Genomic DNA, 24,893 nt, shown 5'->3' on the forward strand with positions numbered 1-24,893 from the left:
CATTATTCTGAAATGCAGTAACTATCATTATGTAGGAAAACACAGCAACCATTTTGTCCACAAGAAGATCCCATGAACATCAAAGGGACGAGTGACCAGTTTTCTGCTGTTGGTTGAGAATGACCAGGATAGGAGAACCTCTTACTTTCCTTTGAAGCATATCATGGGATCTTTAACCTCCACCTGTAACCATTGGAACAGGGAGGTAAGGGCCTTGATTTAACATCTCAGTCCTAATACAGCATCTCTGTAAAAGAAAGGGAAATTCCTATGCATAAGATTTATCACAGATTGACCAAAGGACAGCTGAACACTTTCCTGCTCTTGTGCTCTGAGGCTTTTTAAAAAAAAATCAACTCCAGAGTGCATAAATAAAAGGAAAGAAGCCAGTCATTCATACTACATCAGAGAGTAAAAATTCTTCCCTTGTTATTGGTTCAAATCATGTTCTCCAAACTCCTGGCAATTGTGTCTAGGCTACTATTTCCTAGTGGTTCTCTCTCCTCAGACTGCAGCAGACCACCGCAATAAATGAACACCATTAACAGAAAATTAAAAATATATGAACTGCTCTTTTGCCATTATCATCAGCAATAGAAAATAGGATGAAGCTCTTAGTCTCCAGCAGCAAACAGCAACTGATAAACCATACAAGTACCGCAATGATACACTGAATTATAAGTAAGGTACCAGCCATGGCTCAGTTGGTAGCATTCTTGCCTCTGAGGCAGAAGACTGTGGGATCATGTTCCACTCGAGGCCTGAGAGCGACAATCAAAGCTGATACTCCAGATGGGATGTTAAACAGAGACTCTACCTGCCTTCCCAGGTGGATGTAAAAAATCCTATGGCACCAATTTGAAGGAGAGCACAGTAGCGCTCCTTAGTGTCCTGCCCAATATTTATCCCTCAATAAACATCGCAAAAGCAAATTATCTGGTCATTAGCATTCTGCTGTTTGTGGGAGCTTGCTGTGTGCAAATTGGCTGCTGCCTTCTACAATACAACAGTAACCACACTTCAAAAGTACTTTGGGACATTCTATCGCCTTGAAAGTTTCTATTTAAATTAAGGCCTTTCATTCTTCTTTTCATGATCTAATAAATAATGTACGTTAGCAAAACAGACGGACTCTCCATGTTTTAGATTAATTGCTTGCCAACCTGAGCATCCTATGAAAAAACATAATATTGATATCTCTCTTTTCACTCCTTAACATTAGTAAGGCAGCACCAAAGTGTGAAATCTCTGGGGGCTTCAATTCTTTTCTCCTAAAATGACACCAGCAATATTATATACAGATGAGTGAGTGCGAGATTCTGATCACAAGAGCACAGTTTAAAGGAGCCTGTACATGTATTTATGGCTGTGGGCAGCAGTGTTTATTTCATGAGTCATTTCAGAAGCTGAACTGCTTAGAACTGCTGCTCCCGCGGTGTCCCTGAATAGCATAAACAGCTACTATGGTATAAACATTGGCCATAAGAAGTGATGCAGAAATCACAAAGTAATTTGTCTTTGTATAACTTAAGGATGACAAGCAATCCAAACTTCCTCTAATTAGTTTATAAAATTTACTGCATATGGATTCCAATTACATCAGAGATCACAAATTATTTTCAGAACACAATGGAAATTACTTTACGTTGGTTGAATGTAAAGAGAACTTTAACTCAATTCTGTTTGGACATTTTTTGCCAGTGCATGTCATAGAGTCATGGAAATGCATTGGCAAAAAATGCCCAAACAGAACTGGTTTAAAGTTGTCTTTACATTCACCATTCAACCAACGTAAAGTAATTTCCATTGTGTTCTGAAAATAATTTGTGATCTCTAATGTAATTGGAATCCATATGCAGTAAATTTTATAAACTAATTAGAGGAAGTTTGGATTGCTTGTAATCCTTAAATTATACAAAGACAAATTACTTTGTGATTTCTGCATCACTTCTTATGACCAATGTTTATGCCACAGTAGCTGTTTATACTATTCAGGGACACCCCAGGAGCATGAATCATCTTTGGAATACATTTACTCACTAACGATAAATATAGCCACTCTAACAATTGACGAAAATGATCTTTGCATGGTATCTAATACAAAATGCTGCTCGAACACATTGTAATCAAATTTGCTCATGAAGGCAAAAGCCATTATTAACCATTGCGCATCAAGTCATTGCTCAGCGAATGCCACTGATATCTTAAAGCAGTTAGGCAGTTTAGGACTAGCAGTAATTTGAAACAGAAAGCACACTGCATTTGTGTTAATATTAAACATATGTTGGCAAATCAAGCCTGCTACAAACTTACTATTTTAATAGAAGGATCTTGCTAGCCACACACATACAATTTGTTACGACCACAGCTGAGGTTATTTGCTGAGCACACCAAATCCCAGAGGGAACCTTGTCCTTCCGATCTTAACCTTTTTTTTAAATATTTTGAAAATAAGAACAAAAACTACTGATCCCAGAAGCATAGAATCTCAAAAACACTTTTAGGATTTTAAAATTAAAAGATTTATTAACAAGTAGGGAAAAAAAACTTAAGCACACAAGATTAAAGTTACACCATTAAAACAGTTTTACAAACCATAGCCTCTCATTACAAATGCATGCTTCTAGCATCTTTACCTTTCATCTCTCAGTTCTCACAGACAAGTCTGTCTTTACTCACCACACGCACAGAAACACATACACACACATACACAATGCCACCATATTCCCAAGGTATCAAAATAACATCCATCCTCATAATTTATATATAAGGTTGTGACAATATTCTGGCAATAGTACTGAAAACTTGTGCTCCAGAACTTGTCGCGCCCCTAGCCAAGCTGTTCCAGTACAGCTACAACACTACCCGACTATGTGGAAAATCACCCACGTATGTCCTGTACACAAAAAGCAGGACAAATCAAACCCGGCCAATTACTGTCCCATCAGTCTACTCTCGATCATCAGTAAAATAATGGACAGGGTCATCAACAGTGCTATCAAGCAGCACTTGCTTAGCAACAACCTGCTCACTGATGCCCAGTTTGGGTTCCGCCAGGGCCACTCAGCTTCTGACCTCATTACAGCCTTGGTTCAAACATGGACAAAAGAGCTGAACTCCCGAGGTGAGGTGAGAGTGACTGCCCTTGACATCAAGGTCGCATTTGACTGAGTGTAGTATCAAGGAGCCCCATAAAACTGGAGTCAATGGGAATCAAGAAGAAAACCTTCCACTGGTTGGAGTCATACCTAGCCACAAAGGAAGATGGTTGTGGTTGTTGGAGGTCAATCATCTCAGCTCCAGGATATCACTGCAGGAGTTCCTCAGGGTAGTGTCCTTGGCCCAACCAACTTCAACTGCTTCATCAATGACTTTCCTTCCATCATGAGGCCAGAAGTGGGGTTGCTTGCTGATGATTGCACAATGTTCAGCACCATTAGCGACTCTTCAGATACTGAAGCAGTCCATGTTCAAATACAGCAAGTCCTGGACAATATCCAGGCTTGGGCTGACAAGTCGCAAGTAACATTCATGCCACACAAGTGTCAGGCAATGACTATCTCCAACAAGAGAGAATCCAACCATCGCCCCTTGACATTCACTGGCATTACCATCACCGAAACCCCCACTAACAACATCCTGGGGGTTACCATTGACCAGAAACTGAACTGGACAAGCCATATAAATACTGTGGCTACAAGAGCAGGTCAGAGGCAAGGAATCATGCAATGAGTAACCCATCTCCGGACTCCCCAAAGCCTGTCCACCATATACAAGTCATGTCAAGAGTGTGATGAAATGCTCCCCACTTGCCTAGATAAGTGCAGCTCCCACAACACTCAAGAAGCATGACACCATCCGGGACAAAGCAGTCAGCTTGACTGGCACCCCTTCCACAAACATTCACTCGCTCTACCACCACCGCACAGTAGCAGCAGTGTGTACCATCTACAAGATGCACAGCAGGAATTTACCAAGGCTCCTTCAACAGCACCTTCCAAACCCACGACCACTACCATCTAGAAGAACAAGGGCAGCAGATAGATGGGAACACCACCACCTGGAAATTCCCCTCCAAGTCAATCTCCATCCTGACTTGGAAATATATCACCGTTCCTTCACTGTTGCTGGGTCAAAATCCTGGAACTCACCTCCTAACAGCACTGTGGATGTACCTACACCACATGGACTGCAGCGGTTCAAGAAGGCAGCTCACCACCACCAGGGATGGGCAATAAATGCTAACCCAGCCAGCGAAGCCCACATCCCATGAAATGAATTTTTAAAAAGTGTATTCTGCAGCAAATATTAGTCACCTAAAGTGTTTAATATTACACATTATGGTGTTCAGAACAAACAAATTTAAAAAGGTATGCTGTTCCAGATAAGACTTTGGAAATTTGAATTCTTCCTAAGCTTGTGTGTGTTTTTTATTTTATCCATTGAGGTACAAGGTAGCTCAGTAACACACAGTTCTTGGGTTTAATTAAAAGCGAATTTAGACTCAAGTTTAATTACTAAACACAGAAAATGCTGGAAAAACTCAGCAGGTCTGGCAGCATCGGAAGAAGGACATACTGTCTTTCCACAGATGCGGTCAGACCTGCTGAATTTTTCCAGCATTTTCAGTTTTTATTTCAGATTTCCAGCATCCGCAGTATTTTACTTTTATATTAACTTACTAAACCTTGCACAAATGTTTCTTAGTAAAATGCAAAGTGGCTAAGACAAGCATCAAGGAGAAGACATCGATCCGCCCATCTCAGGAGATGATGGACTGTGCTCAGGGTGTATGTCGCTTCTGCAATGAACATTGTCTGCTGTGGCTGCAGAGACTGACTTGTGAGTGGCAGCCCCTACTACAGCCAGAATGCAGCAAAGTGGCTAAGTCAGGTGCTAAGGAGATGGCATTGACAAATCCCATGCCATTATATAAAAAGGAGAATTCATATGGAGGTGTAAATTGCCAAGTTTCAGATTTTCCACTGCATTGCCCCATTAACACTCATTGCAATATCTAATTTTGTACTCAAGCTTCCGTATCAAAGTGACAGAATTACACTGTGTAGCAGGGAGTTCTATAGCTTGGTGTAATTGACTATGAAATCTCACCAACTTGTTGGACTGATATAGAATCTTCAGGTGCAGCTGCAGCATCTCTTGTCTTACTACCACGAACATTGAGGGTCTGTGATAAGCATAAGTAACTCTAGCGTTTCTGTTCCACTTCTGATTCTGCAGAAGGTGAACATCTCACCAATGTTGTGCCAGGTTATTTCCAGCATGGAATAGGTCATGTCATCACATCCGCTGGCCTCTGAGACTTTGGACTGTAATGCTAGCAAGTAATGTTTCTGCTCTGCAGCCTACCAAGGCCGGACAGCATTGTCCAATAGACCTCGTAGAATATTAAAGTTACCAGTAGCGACAAAAAACAGAAAACTTTGTCAATGATTCTCACTTAGCTGCCAGTTTTTCTTGTAGTTCCCTCCATTCTCCTGCTGGAGTACAGTTTAGATGCAATTACTGAGAAAATGTTTTATACTGAAGAGCACGTGTGAGGTTTGTAGCGTAGACATGAGCAGGTAAATTACGGTCCATCTTTCCTGACAGTTATTGACTTGTCTTCTCAACATGAACACACCATTTATATACCTAGATATAAAGATATAGATATAGAGAAAGGAACACGAAGGGTCATGAGGACTCGAAACGTCAACTCTTTTCTTCTCCGCCGATGCTGCCAGACCTGCTGAGTTTTTCCAGGTAATTCTGTTTTTGTTTTCCATTTATATACCTACCGCCTTTCAATATCTGCCTACATCAATTCACTTCCTGCTAATCTATAGATAACAATGTGATCAGCACAAGCATTAACAAATTGGTGCTGAAAATTATGCAGAACAATAGCGTGTTTGGTCAGACATATTTTCTTAATGACCCATAAGATAATAAATATCCACTTGAGATGGTCGAATATTGGCAATCTTTGAGAACGTCATACACCCAAATTAAGTTGCTGACCAAATATGCTGCAACAGCCAACTTAATAGCTCAAGATAATGACCTATTAAAGGTTTCAGAATTATTGAACCGCTCTGATTTCATTTTGGGCTTTGAGAAGACCAATCTATTGCAGACTGTAAATGACAAAGGGTGATCAATTTGTTGTAAATCCAGATAGCATGTTCACTGATAATTACACAGTATTCAGCACCATTTGCGACTTCTCAGATACAGAAGCAGTTCATGTTCATAAGCAACAAGACCTGGACACCATTCAGGCTTGAGCTGATAAGTGGCAAATAACGTGCATGCCACACAAGTTTCAGGCAATGATTATCCACAACAAGAGAGAATCTAACCATCTCCCTTTGACGTCCAATGGCATTACCATCGCTTATTCCCCCAATACCACCGTCAACACCCCTTTGTCCTTTTGTCTATGACATCTTTGGCAATCTCTTCTTTGCCTCCACCTATCACTGGCCCTCTATCCAGCTCTACCTGTCCCACCCCTCTCTACAGCTTATATTTCACCTCATTTCTCTATTTCCTTAGTTCTGAAGAGTCATACGGACTCGAAACATCAACTGTGTTCTTCTCCGCAGATGCTGTCAGACCTGCTGAGTTTTTCCAGCTATTTTTGTTTTTGTTTCAACATCCTGGGGGTTACCATTGACCAGAAACCAAACTGAACCAGCCATATAAATACTGTGGTTACAGAGCAGGTCAGAGGCTGGGAATTCTGCAGCTCCAACAACACTTGAAAAGCTCAACACTATCCAGGACAAAGCAGTCTGCTTGATCGGCATCCACCTTAAATATTCAGCCCCCTCTCCACCATCGACACACAGTGGCAGCAGTGTGTACTACATACAAGATGCACTGCAGCAACTCAGCAAGGCTCCTTCGACAGCACTTTCCAAACCTGCGACCTCTACCACTTAGAAGGCCATACACCCCTCCAAGCCACACATCATCCTGACTTGGAACCATATTGCTGTTCCTTCACTGTCGCTGGGTCAAAATCCTGGAATTCTCTTCCTAACAGCACTGAGGGTGTACTTACAACACAGACTGCAACCATTCAAGAAGGCAGCTCACCAGCACTTTCTCAAGGGTCATTAGGGATGGGCAATAAATGCCGGTCTAGCCAGCAATGTCCATCCCACGAAAGAATAAGAAAAAAAACAATTCAAAGCGCTCAGATGTCCAAAATCTTGTCTGGAATTACATGCGATTTCTATGAGCTTTAATATGAGTGGAAGTAGTTGGTAATTACTGGTTGGTAATGACTGGGGTCTGATTTGGCTCCTTCTTGCAGTGTGTGAAGGTGGGCTGGTCCTTGGCTAGGGCTGATGGATACCTACCCTGGTAAAACAAATGTAAATCCTTACTTATCATTAACTGATGTGCAGGCAAGCCTCATAACATAGTATCTCTCTCTTCACACACCAAGTGATAAGAAAATACCAACAATATAGAAAAACATGAATGGTTTTACCCAAGCTTACTTATCAGGAAGACAGCCCCACACACTAGAAAATATACTTAACATCAGTTAAATATATCCAATTGAAACCAAAACTGCTTGACAAGCATCCAGTGAGACTAGAATTGCCAAAATATCAATTCCCACCAAATCCCCAAACCCCACGTAAAACTTTATTTGGATTATTTCCACCGATTACACAGTTGATGCCCAATGCAAAATATTTTACTTCAGTGATGAGGTGAATATTTTTGCTGCTATTTTGTTTTATAAAAGCTCGTCTCTTGGAAACAGTGTGATAATTAAAACTAGACTCTAGGAAACAAATGGATATAAAGTTTTACTAAAGCTCTTTTAACTGACAAAACAGCAATAAAGTCCAAGGAAACCTGTGCTGTACTATGATCAGTAAAACAATACTGAAACACATGAAGAATGCTGGTTTACATGATTTTTCATTGCTCTGAGAATAACTGCCATATTTTACATACCTCGCCTATGAAAATGCACCCAGTGGGGAGGGTGAGGGGCCATAAAAACCCAGCCCTGAGCTCCAGATTTTGTTCCAGCCTTGGTCCAAACATGGACAAAGGAGCTGAAATCCAGGGGTGAGGTGAGGTGAGAGTGACTGCCCTTGACACCAAGGCAGCATTTGACCAAGTGTGGCATCAAGGAGCCCTGGCAAAACTGCAGTCAATGGGAATCAGGGGGGAAAACATTTCCTCTGGCTGGAGTCATACCTAGCACAAAGGAAAATGGTTGTGGTTGTTGGAGGTCAATCAGCTCAGTTCCAGGACATCACTGCAGGAGTTCCTCGGGGTAGTGTCCAAGGCCCAACCACCTCCATCTGCTTCATCAATGACATTCCCTCCGTTATAAGGTCAGAAGTGGGGATGCTCACTGATGATTGCACAGTCTTCAGTTCCATTCATACTCCTTAGGATTTTGAAGCAGTCTATTCTCACATGGCGCAAGACCCAGCCAACATTTAACCCTGGAGTGATAAGTCACAAATAATACTCACAAAGGTGCCAGGAATTGACCATCTTCACCAAGATAGTTTGACCACCTCCTCTTGACATTCAATAGAATTACCATCGCTGAATCTCCCATTATCAGCATCCTGGGGGTTACCATTGACCAGAAATAGAACTGAACCAGCCATATAAATATTGTGGCTACAAGAGCAGGTCACAGCCTGGGAATTCTGTGGCAAGTATCTCACCTCCCCATTCCCCAACATTGACAAGGGGCAATTCAGGAGTGGGATGGAAGACTCCCACTTGCCTGGATGTGTGTTGCTCCAACAACAATCAAGAAGTTTGATACTATCCAGAACAAAGCAGCCCACTGGATTGGAACCCCTTCCACCACCTTGAACATTCACTCCATCCAACCACCAGCACACTTCTGGCTGCACTGTGTACCATCTACCGCTCACTGAGACTTCTTTGACAACACCTTCCATACCCACAACCTCTATTACCTAGAAGAGCAAGGGCAGCAGGTGAATGGGAACACCACCAGGTACACTTTCCCCTCCAAGTCACACAACATCCTGACATGGAAATATTTCACTATCCCTTCATCATTGTTGGGCCAAACCCCTGGAGCTCCCTCCTGAATAGCACCACGGGTATACCTTCACCACTTGGTCTGCAGCAATTCAAGAAGGCAGCTCATCATCACCTTCTCAATAGTAATTAACAATGAGCCTTGCCAGGGACACACACATCCTGTGACAGAATGGAAAAAAAAACAGTAACACTCTTTTGTTGCTATAAACTCTTGCAATTCAGAACAGTTGAGACTCAAGCCAAGTAAAGACTGACTTACGATCAGCTACCAAGCTACCGTGACAATATCTTTTCGTCCTGTGAATATAACATATTTGCACCCATTTTACAGGTGTGAACAGGGAGCAATGACAACCAATTTAGCAGAGCAGGGGCCTTTGCCAAATCTGGGGAGACGGTGCACAGTAGTAATGTCACTGAGCTCATAATCCAGAGACCCAGGTTATTGCTCTGGGGACACGGGTTCAAATCCCACCATGGCTGCTGGTGGAGTTTTGAATTCAAATAATAAATCTTGAACTAAAACTAGTCTCAGTAATGGTGACTATAAACTACCATCGATCATTGTTAAACACTAATGCGTTATAGGGAAGGAAATCTGCCATCCTTACCTGGTCTGGCCTACATGTGACTCCAGACCTACAGCAATGTGCTTGCCTCTTAACTACTCTCTGAAATGACCTAGCAATCCACTCAGTTCAAGGGCAATTAGGGATGGGTGGCAAATGCTGTCTTTGCCAGTGACACCCACATCTCATGAAAGAATAAAAAAAGCTGCATGGGTGCTCTGGCCACTGCTAAATTGGTTGAGGCTTTCACTTTCTTCAGGTGATTCTGGAAGCCGCTGAAACTGAGCACAGGGCTCATTCTAATCTTGAAATGAAACTCCGGCACCCATTTTGAAATCCTGGTTCCTGAATTTGTTTAGACCGTCAGAGTTCAGGATGGGCAAGTAGTTCTTGGTCTGAGTTGCCTAACCAGGGATGATGGAGGTGACAAAATTTTTATGTTGTGCGGAATCAGAAAGAACAGGAGTGATTCTCCAGGCTCCACAAAACAACTGTGGTTCACTGCTGGCCCACCTTCGCCTCTTTCCCAATTGCCTCCCCCATGCTCTGCTGGACGTAGTTGGACTTCAGCACCTTCCAAAGTTCGTTCAGCCCCAACAAGCGAGCTGTGTTGAGGCATCGGCAACGGGCATAAATTCTCATGATGAGGCCTGAGGACTGATTTAGTTTGGCCTTTAGGCCTCATCATTCTGGTTCACCGCCATTGTCGGGATCATGACCAATTTGGGGTGCTGCCAAATTTAGACCCCATCATTTCTAAATTCCACAGTTCTTCATAGCACTGTTAGTTTAAAAGAAGAGTAGGAAATAAATGAATGCAGGATCCAAGAGCACTAATATTGCAAAAACAGAATTACCTGGAAAAACTCAGCAGGTCTGGCAGTATCGGCGGAGAAGAGAAGAGTTGACGTTTCGAGTCCTCATTCAACCTAGTTCTGTTGAAGGGTCATGAGGACTCGAAACGTCAACTCTTTTCTTCTCCGCCAATGCTGCCAGACCTGCTGAGTTTTTCCAGGTAAATCTGTTTTTGTTTTGGATTTCCAGCATCCGCAGTTTTTTTGTTTTTAGCACTAATATTACGTTAGCTTTATTGCAATAAGATCCTGGTTAACCATCATGTTTTTGATTAACCTAACCCAATAACTAATAAAGATACATGAAGAACAGAAGATGCACTTACACTGAGGTGATCTGAGGTGATACACATCAAGTCTTCATTGGAGGGATGAAGTCTTTCAAACAGAATGGTATCAGCCCCCTTTGAGTAAAGCCTTATTTGTCCTTCAGGATTTCTAACTAAAACACAAGATAACTTAAAGTCAGCAGTAAAGATATCAATACTACAAAAGTAAACTTAGGCGAGCTTAAGTTTCATTCAGATCAGTTCCTTTGTTCTAAAAGAACAACGGTAAAAGGGACAATAGTCATTTTAGAATAAAAGTGAATACAACAGGTTATAAATTTGTTTATGTACTCGATGTACCTATCACTGACATCCTCTTTCGCACATTGTTAAAATCCAAAATGGCCAGCAATTGGTACACAACAGGCTTGCCCATCTCATTCACGGTGATGGTCTCTGGGGTGCGGGACCGAAAAACAAAACCAAAGTTTCTTGCAGCTGTAACCAATGCTCCTTCATCGGGTGACTGGGCTTGGTAAACAAGTTCACCTGGAAACAGAATTCAAGAGACTTTCGTTTTAAAAAAAACAATGTTTCATTTAGACAGCGTTCTCCTGATAATTCAAAACCATTGTTAACACAAACAATGAGAGTGAGCAAGTCATCTAAATTAAGCAAGTCAATACAAAATGGGAATCTAAAGCTAAACATATTGGCCTGGATTATTAGAGGAGCAGCAATCACTGTCAAATTGCCACTCTACTCGAACATTTCCCTGACTCAACGCTGCTCTGCATTTCTTGTTGGGTCTCTTTACGAGAAATGCGGAGCACAGCATTCCTTGGAGAGCTCCTTTGCAGCAGAGGAGAGTCAGGGAGACAGGACACATCCCCTTTTCAAAGCACTAGCTGCCGTATGGTAAGTTTAAAGGTGCACTTTGAATGTTAGTGAATGGGTGAATGGGCAAATGGGTGAATAGGCAGGTGGGTGAGGTAAGTGGGCAGGGTGGATGAGGTGACAGGTGGGTGAGGTGGCAGATGGGTCAGGTGGCAGGAAGAACTGGGGGTAGTTGGGTGCTCAGGGGAGTACTCAGGTGAATTCGGGATTGGTTGGTAGGGTAGTCAGGTGGTTGTGGTGGGGGGGTTTCAGTGTTAGTAATTGGGGGTTCAGTTCTGAGTTACACAGGAGTTAAAGTAGGGTTTTCTGTCTAACGTTTCCTGGGTAACCATCCAGTTAAGTACTGCGGAACTGTTTGAAGTCTCTGGCTGGAATTTACAGGCCCCTGTCATGACTGGACCCACTACAGGAAATTCAGTGGCCCAGCCAAAAGTCCATTCACTTTTGGAGGGACTGGACAATCCCAGTGATGGGTGGGGCTGGAAAATCCCACCCTCTGACTTTAGGGTTTAAAGCCCACATCAGGACAGCAGACAAGCAAATGCCTTATGAATACGAGTCTGAAGTTCATGTAAAAAAGAGTAGTATGATTAATGCAGCACCATTTTCAAATATCCTCAATCTTTAGTTCTTCTAATAACGTACACAGCTATCATATTCATGATAGTGATGTTGGTCAATGATAAACCCAGTGGAAAATAAATGGAGCAAGTATTTTAATTTTTAAAAATGATTTTATTTCTATTCCCCTCCCATCCAGGCCTCGTTTCACTCCACACCCAACAAAAGGAGGAACGTCCAGTCCTGTCATGAAGGTATAGTATTTTTCTGGTTTATTGTAAGGTAGGTTTATGGGGTAAGCATAGTTAAGTCTGTCTGTGTGTGATGTAATTACATTTGGAGTCAAGTAGACTGCAGGCTTTGACTCATCAAAAGAAACTAGGTGTTTGATATGAAGATGGTTAGACATGGATGATGGCTTAGGATGTAAGATGTGAAGGGGATTTGCATTTTTAGATAGATGAAGAGAGATTTGGATGTCAAAGGAATCTCAGTCTGTTTAAAAATAGCCATATAAGCAAGGTTAAGGAATGTGTTTATTTTCCCCAAAGGTCACTGACAATAAATAGTAGCAACATGTAAGCTTTTATATTGTGAGGAAGATACAGATTCAAAGACATATAAAACAATAGAATATATATATTACAAAAGAGAGAAACATATATAAAGGAGAATGAGGCTGTGTGTCAGGGGAAGACATTGTGAGATCTAACAGAAGTCCGTGACATAGCCCCAATGAAGTCTCCAGTATTTTTGCAAAAGTCTGCAGACTACCAAAGCTGAAAAAGCTGGGAAAAAGTCATTTGGCATTCCACTGTCAAGGGTGTTATGTTAATTTGTTGGATTTGTTTAAATTATAAAATTTATGTTTGGACTGTTGCCTTAATGCCACAATTCAGTATTTCATACTGTGACAAAATCTGCATATATTTTCTATGTGGAAATTTCAATAGGCTGCTGCATTTTATCAGTAGAATGAATGTTATTAAATCTCACCTAGCTAACCTGGGGCCTGAATCTCAAATGTGTTTTCCCCCCCAAACTGCACAAGCAATGGCTAATGTTGCATGACCACTAAGAAAGAACTATCCGAACCAATGTTGCCGTAACTGGGAGTCAGGTTAATTTTGAATTTTAGGAGTAACTATAGTCGTAATTTGTAGTCCTATGTATGTGCTTGAAATCATTTATTTTGTTCATAAATATTTTAACTTAATGTTTTTAAAATCTCTAAAAGTCTTGGTGGACTTATTTCTGAATTCAGTGCATGCATCTCGAAATAAATACAAATTGCAAAACCGTTACGATATTGCGATCAAGTTTCCCTCGTGGTTTTGATCTGCCTGACACACATTGTCTGTCGCGTCATAACAGCCCCTCCCTGTGCCCATTTGTCACATGTATGCAGGACGCAAGTAGCATGAACAGAACTAGACCAGCTTTCTATCGGGTGGCTTGGCTGAAAACTTATGAAACTTGCTGAACCGAGTTAAACGTTTCTGAGGGAGAGGTGGCTGGGGTCTCAAGCATTTGACCATCAATCAGGAGATGCATGTTTTTTTGCAGCATGGAGTTCAAACGGTTTGTAAAGCCCAGCATGCTCATAGCTCTGCAGCACAGCTGGCTGAGGCTGGATTCTATATCAGTGCTCAGTTGTCTTAAATTGGCATAAACCATTTAAAAGGATTCAGTTGTAGCAATGCAGCACCACTCCAGTCCTCATTAAAGCTGGGCCCCTGAGCTTAAATCTCATACAGTGTCAGCTAATGAAAAATGTGGCTCCGATAGACAAGCATTTATTTCTGGCTCAGTTATGGAAGACACTCAGGTAAGGTCATGCCACAATTCAGTATTTCATACTGTAACAAAATCTGCATATACTTTCTATGTGGAAATTTCAATAGGGCTGCTGCATTTTATCAGTAGAATGAATGTTATTAAATCTCACCTAGCTAACCTGGGGCCTGGATCTGAAATGTTTGTTCCCCCCCAAACTGCACAAGCAATGGCTAATGTTGCATGACCACTAAGAAAGAACTATCCGAATTGATGTTGTACACTCGAAGGAAGCTTGCAATTTTTAATATTACCTTCATTCTTTTCCTCTGGCATAACTGTATGGCAGAGTGAAAGCAATCTGAAAAACTCGTGCACTGATGGATCCCCCAGTTTAATTGCTTCCACCAGACTGGCATCATAAAACTGAAACTTTGGATCTGCTAAAGTATTGAATGAAAAATCCACAGGGAGAGTTTTCTAGAAATTAAAGAGAAAACAAATGAGGCTGCAAAAATAACAGAATAAAATTAACATGTCTCCACACCCGCTCGATATACTTTTCCTAAAATTCTATTTGTAGCTGTGATGTGTTGATCAAGGGTGCACATTTAAGTTTGTCTGAGTTCTTGGATCTTATGCTTTGCATCCAAAGCTCAAATTGGTGCTTCTCAATTTGTTTGGGGTTCAATCCCAAACTAAATAGTTGTTCCAGAAATGATTATCTACAACATTAACCTTCAGTGATAGTACGTGACCACCAATAGAAAAGCATCAGAGTGAAGAGACACACAATGCAGTGTAATTGGGAGTCTTACATTGAATAATGTTAAAGGTGTCCAATTTACATGTTATAACACAGAAAAAGGCCATCTGGCCCATCAAACTACAAGAGACTACACTTCAAGAAATAATTCATGAATGTGGCAAACTTTAGGACATTTTGAGAATTTAAAAGGCTCTATAAATGCAATTTATTTTCTTCATTTGTTGGTACAGGGTTCATTTTTCAACCAATCTATCATGATGGATATGCTTCCATATCAATTACAACATGAAAACACTGAACATTTTTCAGGACAGAAATGCTTAAAACACTGGAAATGTACACATTTCAATCACACTTAGTTTTTATGCTAATTAAAGTTCAGACTAAAATCTTATGCATTAAAATGCCATGTTAGCACACAAAATTAATAATGTGGATGGAATGTTTTGCTTCCGGTATCAGCAGGAATTGTGGTGGGTGGGGCGCGCAATGAGGCAGGAGGCAAAAAAATCTGTTTCCCGGCAGTGGGATAAATTGTTGGAATTTTGTTCTTCCAACTTTCAAGGTGTGTTTAAAGGCTGATTGAGCTTCCTGATGAGAAAAGTCAGGAACCAGGTTTGCATGTGTTAGCAGCTCATGCAAGCTCACTAAAAGGCCACCATCTTCAAATTGAGTTCGCCCTCCAAATTAAGCTCCTCTCCAGCAGGAAATTAGAACATTCAGATTTACGACTGTATACAAGCGGTGTGCACCTGGCAAACTTCACCTCTTTCACAACGTCGACGTCCATAGGTGTTTCTTTCTCCTCCTTGGGGACTTCGCATAACTTCACTCGAAAACCGTTAGCAAATGCTGTGCCAAGGCTGGACGAGGGAAGCAGGTGAAGGCTGGAAAGGTGTGGGGAAATAGTCTGGAGCAAAAGCTGGACAGAGGAGGCAGGCTTACAAGGGAAGGATGTGGAGAGTGTCCAGGGAAGCGGGTGGGGGGTTTGGCGGGGGTGGTGGGTGGCATTGGGGTGGGTGACCGGTGGAGTTGCAGTAGGTTCAAAGGTGACAGAGGGGAGAGGAATGGTGACATTGGGTGAGTTTATGGTGATGGGGGTGGGGGGGGGATGTTGGTAGGTGACAGTGGGAGATTAGAAGGTGGTGGAGCGAGTTTGAAAGGTGATGTGCACCACTTTTTCAATCTGACATTGACCATGCAGTTAGTCAGTGAGATCCCGCGAGGTGGGAGGAGGGTCTTTTTAGATGGGCAGAGTTCAAAGTCAGCACAAGTAGCCGACTAAAGGGACACCTAATGAGGCAACTGGATGTCAAAGATGCTCACTTGCGTTCTCCTCTCTATGATGAAACCCACAAAGCAGCAGGTTTGTTCCTGACTCATGGGTCTCATAACAGTGAGATCCCAGCAAGGGAGGAACTGCTATTTATTCTGTGCCACTTGCAGGTGGATGCCTCCAAGGTACATGGCTGGTGGACGGCAGCCAACTCCCAACTCCAAACCTCCATCCTCTCAGGTCAAAGGTCATGGCTGACCAGGGATCATGTGGTTAGTCTGCCAAGGCAAGGGCTTCTCTAGTGAGTTGAGGGTAGCGGAGATAATTGGAAAAGAGTCCGTGTGAGGCTTCTTGTACATCATTGTGTCAGAAGTGGGGATGTTCAGCACCATTCGTGACTCCTCACATACTGAGGCAGTCCATGTCCAAATGCAGCAAGTCCTGGACAAAATGCAGGCTTGGGCTGACAAATGGCAAGTAATATGCATGCCAGATAAGTGCCAGACAATGACAATCTCCAACAAGAGAGAATCCAACCATCACCCTTTGATGTTCAATGTCATTACCATCGCTGAATCCCCCCATCAACATTCTGGGGGTTACCATTGACCACAAACTGAACTGGACTAGCCATATAAATACTGTGGCTATAAGAGCAGGTCAGAGGCTAGGAATCGTGTGACGAGAAACTTACCTCCTGACTCTCTAAAGCTTGTCAACCATCGACAAGGCACAAGTCAGGAATGTAAATGAATACTCTTCACTTGCCTGGATAAGTGCAGCTCCCACAACACTGAAGAAGCTGGACACCATCCAGGACATAGCAGCCTGCTTGATTGGCACATCCGCAAACATTCACTCTCTCCACCACCAACACATAGTAGCAGCAGTGTGTACCATCAACAAGATGCACTGCAGGAATTCACCAAGGCTCGCTGAGACACCATCTTCCAAACACACGACCACTACCACCTGGAAGGTCAAGGACAGCAGATAAACAGGAACACCGCCACCTGGAAGTTCCCCTCCAAGTCACTCACTAGCCTGACTTGGAAATATATCACCGTACCTTCACTGTCGCTGGGTCAAAATCCTGGAGCTCCCTCCCTAACAGCACTGTGGGTGTACCTACACCACATGGACTGCAGCGGTTCAAGAAGGCAGCTCACCACCAACTTCTCAAGGGCAACTACGGATGGGCAATAAATGCTGGCCCAGCCAGCGAAGCTCACATCCTGTGAATGAATAAAAAAAAAACATGGCTCTCAGCACCTTGGTCAAAGAGCAGTGTCTCATATGCATTCATGTATGAACAGGAGAAACACCCATCTCAGGGGCTGCAAGATGTCCTTTACCTGAAAGGGATGGGGTGGGGATGCCATGTCTAGACAGAGGCCACGTGAAGGGCTTAGCACATGCCTTTTGCCTTTGAAATGGAGGGAAACCTGTAAAGGACATGCTCACTTAATGCGTCACTTCAATTCATTCACATATCCACTGAGGCGTCGATGACACAGGCTGCAGGCAACCCTGCCTTGGTAATGGCTCTCATCCAGATAAAAAGGAGGACAGCTCATCGTAGGTTGGCATATGGCCAGGAGAAGCAGGGGCCTGAGCAGCAAGGGGCAGTGGGGCCTAAAAAAGGCCAAGATGCTGGCGAACAGGGTACACTGCAACAGCGAGCACCGGCCTGAGCACGGGAGTATTGCAGACGGTGCTCTTATCTGGAGATGAGCAAAAGGCAATGCCAGAGGGGCCTTCACATGTCCCAGGATGTGACTGCTCACATCTGCCAGATTCTCCAGTATGAACTGCGGCCACAAGGACTCTGGTGGGGTAACGTGGAGCTCCTGGCCTGTATTGAGTGAATGTCTGTCCGGGTGCCCTTTAAATATGCCTGCTGGGCCTTTGAACTGTTCGAGATAACAGCGGGGGGGGGTGACTTCATGCCCACCCTGCCACGGGATTCGCCGAGCTCCTCGCTGATGCATAATTAATGAGCTGAACATCTGAAGATCGTGTGTGTTCAGCCAGCCCGCCGCCCGGTGGGAATCAGGCCGGCTTTCCTGTCCATCGCCAGACGCAGGGTGGAATCACTCCAGATTTGCACTAAGAGCGGTAGAGGGCCGAGAAAGGGACATTTTTCACCGCCGGCCACAATGGCGGCTTTTCACACCATATCATCCGCTTCCAGCCTCATTAATTATGCAGACACAGGAAACACGCTGTCTCACTGGCGGGCAGCCTGTGAATCGCCCACCGTGCTGTTCCCTTCCTGCTTCCTCACTCTGAGAGCCATATCTGAACTGCAGCTGCGCACACAGTTCTCAATGTCTGCAGCCCAGGACTGCTCTGGTGAAGACATGGTCCTGAAAGCCAAGAAGAATTTCGTGGCCTGTCACTGGAATGCCTTTTGGAAACTTGCCCACCATGATCCTCCCACCCCCGCTCTGGCTGCAGGAAGTCCGGCAATCTCACCACTCTGGCTTGGGAAGTGGTGACAGTGGCGGTCAGTGCCAACGCTGCACAGAAGAGGTCGGTCATCCAGTGCAGAAACAGCATGAATGATCTCATCCGTACCACCAGGGTAAGGCAACCGTCTTATCACTCTAAACTCACACACTCACAAGACCACTACACATTCACTGGCATCTCACTCTCTGCCAGCTCAAGGGACATCACCACTCACTCTCTCTCACACACAAATCACATCTCCATCTGGCCTCATCTCCTCTGGACACTGCCTCCTCAGCCCTCACCATCTTGAGGCCACTTGCACAGATCAACAATGTGCCCCCCACACACCCTCTGAAATACCCCCCTTCCCCAATGCAGCCCTCGCCCTGCAGCCTCTTCCCTGGCCTGAGGCCACTTCTCCCCTTTCCCCAAACAAGCCCTAGCCCTGCAGCCATTGAAAAGCCACCCCCGCCTTAGGGCTGGTCTGGTAGGTAGAGACCTGCCTGTGAGACCCCCTAAAAATGATGCGGTGCTGCCTGCCAAGCCTGGAGCTGATGACCCTGAGTGCTGCCCAAAGCAAGTAGGCAAACAAACCTTGCAGCTCTCCAGGTGCACGTCGCTCATGTACAGTTGTGACAAACGTTGACACATTATCATGTCGACGTGCCCCATGATCCAGTGTGGGGGAAATGATTCCGGTGGACAGGGATTATAATTACACGCAAAGGTATTAAAATCACATTCCTAATATCCAACAGCAGGGAACATGGCCTGCCATTGGTGGGCAGAGCAGACAATCGCAAACTGGTTTCACGATGGCATGAAAGCGATTTTTGGTGTTCCTGCCAGTCACACCTGATGCCAATGGGGATGGAAAATTCCAACCTTAGACTCCAGAATATAAGATTCTGCCCTGTGATCGGGAATAATTGCTATGTGCTGTACAATGGAATATTTGCATCGAAGGAAACAATTTAACCAGTAATATAGACAGAATGAATTAAGGTAAATTTTAGATTACATTTTGATGAGGTTACAAGCAGCCTGATTACTCGGCCTGTCACTGAATTAGGTATGAACCAGATCTACTGTTAGTTATTAATTCAGATTACACTAGGTACAAGTGAATGTATTATGGTTTCTTGAGACTTTATTCTGACAAATTTCTATTACGGGTTTTTGACCTTGAGAACTGCACATTTAATATGCTATAATTACAAACATTACTCATGCATCGCAGTTACAAAAGATGTTAAAATGCACATTAAAAAGAGTTATAACACTGACAAAATTGTCCAATTCACCTTTTTCCCAGTTTGTAAATAGAACGGTTTGCACTTCATTAATATTTGTATGTTCTATTAATGCTTTCATCGGAAATTTCAATTCTTGCTACAAGAATAAGTGATCACATCTCAGCCAGCAAATATCCGGCTCTTCTGCTGTGCAAAACGTTACATGAATCCATGTATCCTTCTTTGAACTGTTTTTCTTTGCATTGAGCAGGGTTGTCAATGTTTACACTTCACTCAGGAGTTCTGCCATTAGCAGAAGTGTTCACTGCCTTTACAAAGCAAATTTAAGTATGTAGGAAGGATTGTGTTTCCTGCACAATGACAATATATTTAGATAGCACTTTTGCTGTAATGAAACACCCTAAGGCACTTCACAGGTACATTATAAAACAAAGTATGACACCGAGCCACATAAAGAGATATTGGGCGGGATTTTCCGTGCCCACTGGCGTCGGGCATGTTCAGTGGAGTGAGTGGACAATACGGCAAGAAGGCCAAAAATCGGTTTCATGACGTTGTGAAACCAGTTTGCGATCGTCCGCTCAGCCCGTCGAAGGTGGGACAGTGTTCCCCGCCATTAGAGGTCAGGAACCTCATTGTCATACATCTGCATATCATTATAAGGCCAGCCCGCCAGAATCCTCACCCCCGCCGGTGGATATCCCACCCACACCAACGTGTTTCACAACAGCATTGCCCACATGTCTGTCCTTGGCCTGCTGCATTGTTCCAGTGAAGCCCAATGCAAACTGGAGGAACAGCACCTCATCTTCCGACTAGGCACTTTACAGCCTTCCGGACTGAATATTGAATTCAACAACTTTAGATCTTGAACTCCCTCCTCCATCCCCACCCCCTTTCTGTTTCTTCCCCCTTCCTTTTGTTTTTTCCAATAATTTATATAGATTTTTCTTTTCCCACCTATTTCCTTTATTTTTAAATCTTTTATGCCCTGCTAGTCTTTCCACCCCACCCCCACTAGAGCTGTACCTTGAGTGCCCTACCATCAATTCTTAATTAGCACATTCGTTTAGATATCACCAAAATCAATGCCTGTGTTCTTTTGTTCTTTTGTCTGTGACATCTTTTGATTATCTGCTCCTATCACTGCTTGCTTGTCCCTACAACCACACCACCCCCTCCCCCACTCCTCCCCCCCCCACCACAACCTTAAACCAGTTTATATTTCACCCCTCTCCTTGGATTCACCTTGTTCTGTCGAAGGGTCATGAGGACTCGAAACGTCAACTCTTTTCTTCTCCGCCGATGCTGCCAGACCTGCTGAGTTTTTCCAGGTAATTCTGCTTTTGTTTAGCATATATGAGGGATGCACTTGGCAGGCCACACTTTGAGGGGAACTCGGAGGTGAGCGCACAGTAAAGTTGCGCAGTGCTCACGAGGGCCGCCTGTTGGACTTCAAGGTTGAGATGACTTGGTGCAGGGGGCAAGGGCTACCCTGTGGTAGAGCTCATTGGAGGTAGTGGGGGGCAAGGACGGCCCTGCAGTTGAAGGTAGTGAGCAAGCACATGTGGGGTGGGGGAGAGGGAAGTGGCCACGCATTAGGGAAACCTGGTATAAAGTGACCATTCCTCTGCAGCTGAGACAGTTCAGACGCAGCCACATTGACATGTTTGGAGGGGGGTCTCGAGCTTATCTGCCCACTCAAGCAACGCAGAGGCCTGAAAGTGCCACCAAGCGCTCCAGAACTTTTCGCCCCTTGGGCACAGGCTGCAAACTAATGAGGATCTTAGTCAGCTGCAGAACAGTTGGATGACTGGGCACGATGTACAATCTCCTTGCTAAAACTGGCCATGGAGCAGTCACTGATGAGGACCCTCCATAGATCTTTACATAGCCTCTGAAAATGTCTGACTCCTGTCTGGTGAGGGCAGCTCGCTTGTGCTCTGTGATCAGGGTCATATCATAGAGATGCAGCCATGAAACTTTAGGAGTTTCTTTGTCCGCTTTCAGCACCTGAGCCCTTCAGGATCACAGCGTCACTGGTCACTGATGCTGAATGATGGGGGCAGCAATGACCAGCACCAACGAGGTGCAGGCATCAGTAACGTGTCCAGTGAGTGTGAGGCTGGACCATCACTTTGGTCTGAAGGCTGCACACAGACACAGGGAAGAGGCTCTGGACTGAGACATCTGTCTTTGTCTTGTGCAGAAAGGTTTCACATCTGCGTGACAAGAACACTGCTCATCAGAACAAGGAGCCAGAGGCAGGAAGACATTCTTGGGAGTTTATGTACAATGGTGAACATTACGTACAAGTGATTAACCCCCGTGCCCAGGCTGTGTAACCACATCATCTTAACCTGGTCAGGGGGGAGGAGGACCTCCTCGTGAACCTGCTCCTGGGCCTGGCCAAATTGGCCATTAACAGGTCCAGGCCGTGAGCGATCAAGGGGGTCGTCTGACCCAAGTCTGGCCCTCTTCCACAGCTATATTCGCAGCCGGATGTCTCTGGAGAGCGAGCACGTGGTTTCCGTTGGCACCGTCGAGGCATTCTGTACTCGGTGGGCACCGCGGAGACTGGGGTGTTTTATCGACCCCTTTAATCACATTTTGATTTAATGTTGGTAAGTTTCCTTTGCATTCTGTCTTTTGTTTTTGCAGTTTCCCTTTAAGGGGCTGCCTTTTACTTTGTCTCTTGATTTGTTAATTTAGTTTATTTGTTTTGTAACAAAAAGATTTACACCTTCTTCACCTTCCTAACCCTGCTGCTACACTTTGGTGTTCCCTGGACATCCACAGCAGAAGTGGAGGCAGCCTGCTGACTGCTACACCCTGTCTGTGATGACCTTGATGAGCGTTCTCTGGAGGGCCGAGACCTGGAGGGCCCTGGCCTGCTTTCGGGGTCCTGCTGTGTGGCAGTGGCAACCTTAATCCTTGAGGAGAAGGGGTAGCTGGAGTGAGAGTGAGCTACCCTGCACCCCTCTCATGTTGACACTGTTGGAAGCCAACTATGGCTTCAGCAATGGACTTGAGCCAAAGCAACAGTGCAGGTGCAACAACCTGGACCAAGGTCTCCATGGCAGCTGCCATCCTACCAGTGTTGACATGCCGATGCTATCACCTCAGCCTGAAGACAGACGGATTCCTCTATCGTGCCTGAGGAGTGCAGCGGACATCCCTCCCTGATGTTCCCGAGCTCCAGCAACTGTGACGTGATCGAGTCCAGAGGCACATCATCTGACTCGGACTCAAAGTTTCTGGCCTCCAGCAGTCCTCTGAGTGCCAGGAACCTGGGAAGTCTCTGCCTCTGCCTGCTGTGGATCAAAAAGTGCGATGTACTCACCAGATTGTCATCCCGAGGCTACTCTAAAGCTAGGTCCCATCGAGGTGTGTATCTCTGCGCTGGTGGAGGGTGTGCGTGAGTGCTGTGAGGGACTTCAAGGAGGGTGCCTTCAGATTCCTCTTCAGTGGTTTCTTCAGGGCTTAATTGGAGACCCTGGGTTGTGGACTCCGTTGGTTGTTTCCTACATGTGCCTGTGAAAGCCAAGAAAGAGCGATAAATGCATGGCAACGGCCTGTAAAACAGGAGATATCACACACAGCCTGGTTGTCTGATGGATGTTGCACTGTTGGATCCTCACTTGGTAGAGCACTGCCCACCTTATCATCAGCACAGGAAGGATCCAGAGCCTCACCAGAGGTCCATGAGGACCATGATTTCAGAGATTCCTACACCAGTCTGTGACCTTTCCCTCTTGTTGTGTGCCACTTGGTCCTGCATGAATAGAGACAGAAAGAGTGTAAGCAGGATGCCTTTCAGGCCAGATGATAAGTATACCTGGCACGTGCGGGTGGTGATTGGTCCCATGGATGGAATGAGGACAATGAAGGTGTGTGTGAGAAAGTGAATGGTGATGTCCCTTGAACTGGCAGTGAGTGAGGGCCCTGTGGATGTGTGATGGGTTTGTGGGTGTGTGAGTTGAAAGTGATGAGGAGATTGACTTAACCTGGTGAAACAAAGGAGAGCATTCAACACAAACACAAACAGAAAATGCTGGAAAAACTCAGCAGATCTAGCAGCATCTTTGGAGAGAAATGGAGTTAACGTTTCGAGTCCATATGACCTTTCTTCAGATCATTCATCCTCTTGTGGCACTGGGTAGCTGTCCCCTTTTGCAGGGCGTTGGCGCTGACCACTGCTGTCACTGCTGGATTGGTGATGTTGCTGCCCACCCTGTGGTCAGAGCAGGGGTAGAGGACATCACAGCGGGCCTCCACTGCATCTAAAAGGCGCTCGAGGGATGCGTCATTGAACTTGGGGGCTGCAGTCTTTTTGCCTTGTGGGGCCATGTCTTCCATGCAGCTGGAAGCATTGAGAGGAGCGCGTGGGCCACACTTTAAATATGGCGCTTGGCGTGATGAAGTGGCGAGATGATGGCACTGTGGGTGAATGAGAGCCTGCCCACCATCGAAATGGCATGTTTCCCAGGAATGCCTAACTAATGTGGCGGCATTGGGACGATCCAGTGCGAGAAGCTGCCATTGCATTTTTCCTGCCCACTGCTGCACTTAGTGCAAATCTGGGACGATTCCGCACATTACGCCAGAAAACCAAAAGTTTGGTCAAAGAGGTAGGTTTTAAGGAGTGCCTTAAAAGGAAGAAAGTGAGATGGAGAGGTAGGGAGAGCTGTGGTGGGGGGGGTGGGGTGGGGGTTGGGGGGGGGGTGAATTCCAGCACTTGCTGCCTAAGGCCTGGTCACCCAATGGTGGAGCGATTATAAATGAGAACGCACAAGGAGTGCCGATATTTCAGAGGGTTTTGGGGTTGGAGGAGATTACAGAGATAGGGAGGGGCAAGGTCATGCAAGGATTTAAAAACAAGGATGAGAACTTTAAAATTAAGACGTTGCTTGACTGGAAGCCAATGTAGGTCAGCGAGCACAGGGGTGATAGGGAAGGGAGCTTGCTGCAAGTTAGGACGTTGGCAACAGAGTTTTGGATGAACTCAAGTTATGGAGGGCAGAATGTGGGAGACCAGCCAGGAGTGCATTGGAATAAGTCGAGTCTAGAGCTAACGAAAGCATGGATGAAGACTTCAGCAGTGGATGAGCTGAGAGAAGGGTGAATTGGGCGATGT

The 24,893-nt window shown here is 44.7% G+C and overlaps 1 protein-coding gene across 11 annotated transcripts in view; it reads right to left on the bottom strand.

Annotated features, from left to right (window-relative positions):
- Positions 1-24,893, bottom strand: part of atp8b4 (ATPase phospholipid transporting 8B4) — a 291,004-nt gene that overhangs the window by 41,449 nt on the left and 224,662 nt on the right. For all 11 annotated transcript variants that reach the window (XM_041175215.1, XM_041175219.1, XM_041175217.1 and 8 more), the window contains 3 exons: positions 14,313-14,478; positions 11,125-11,313; positions 10,822-10,937 (listed from right to left, as the gene is read on the bottom strand). In XM_041175215.1, coding sequence (XP_041031149.1) covers positions 10,822-10,937; positions 11,125-11,313; positions 14,313-14,478 — 471 coding nt within the window. The remainder of the gene's footprint in view (positions 1-10,821; positions 10,938-11,124; positions 11,314-14,312; positions 14,479-24,893) is intronic.

This window comes from Carcharodon carcharias, chromosome 26 (genome assembly GCF_017639515.1).
Source record: "Carcharodon carcharias isolate sCarCar2 chromosome 26, sCarCar2.pri, whole genome shotgun sequence".
Lineage (NCBI taxonomy): Eukaryota > Metazoa > Chordata > Chondrichthyes > Lamniformes > Lamnidae > Carcharodon > Carcharodon carcharias.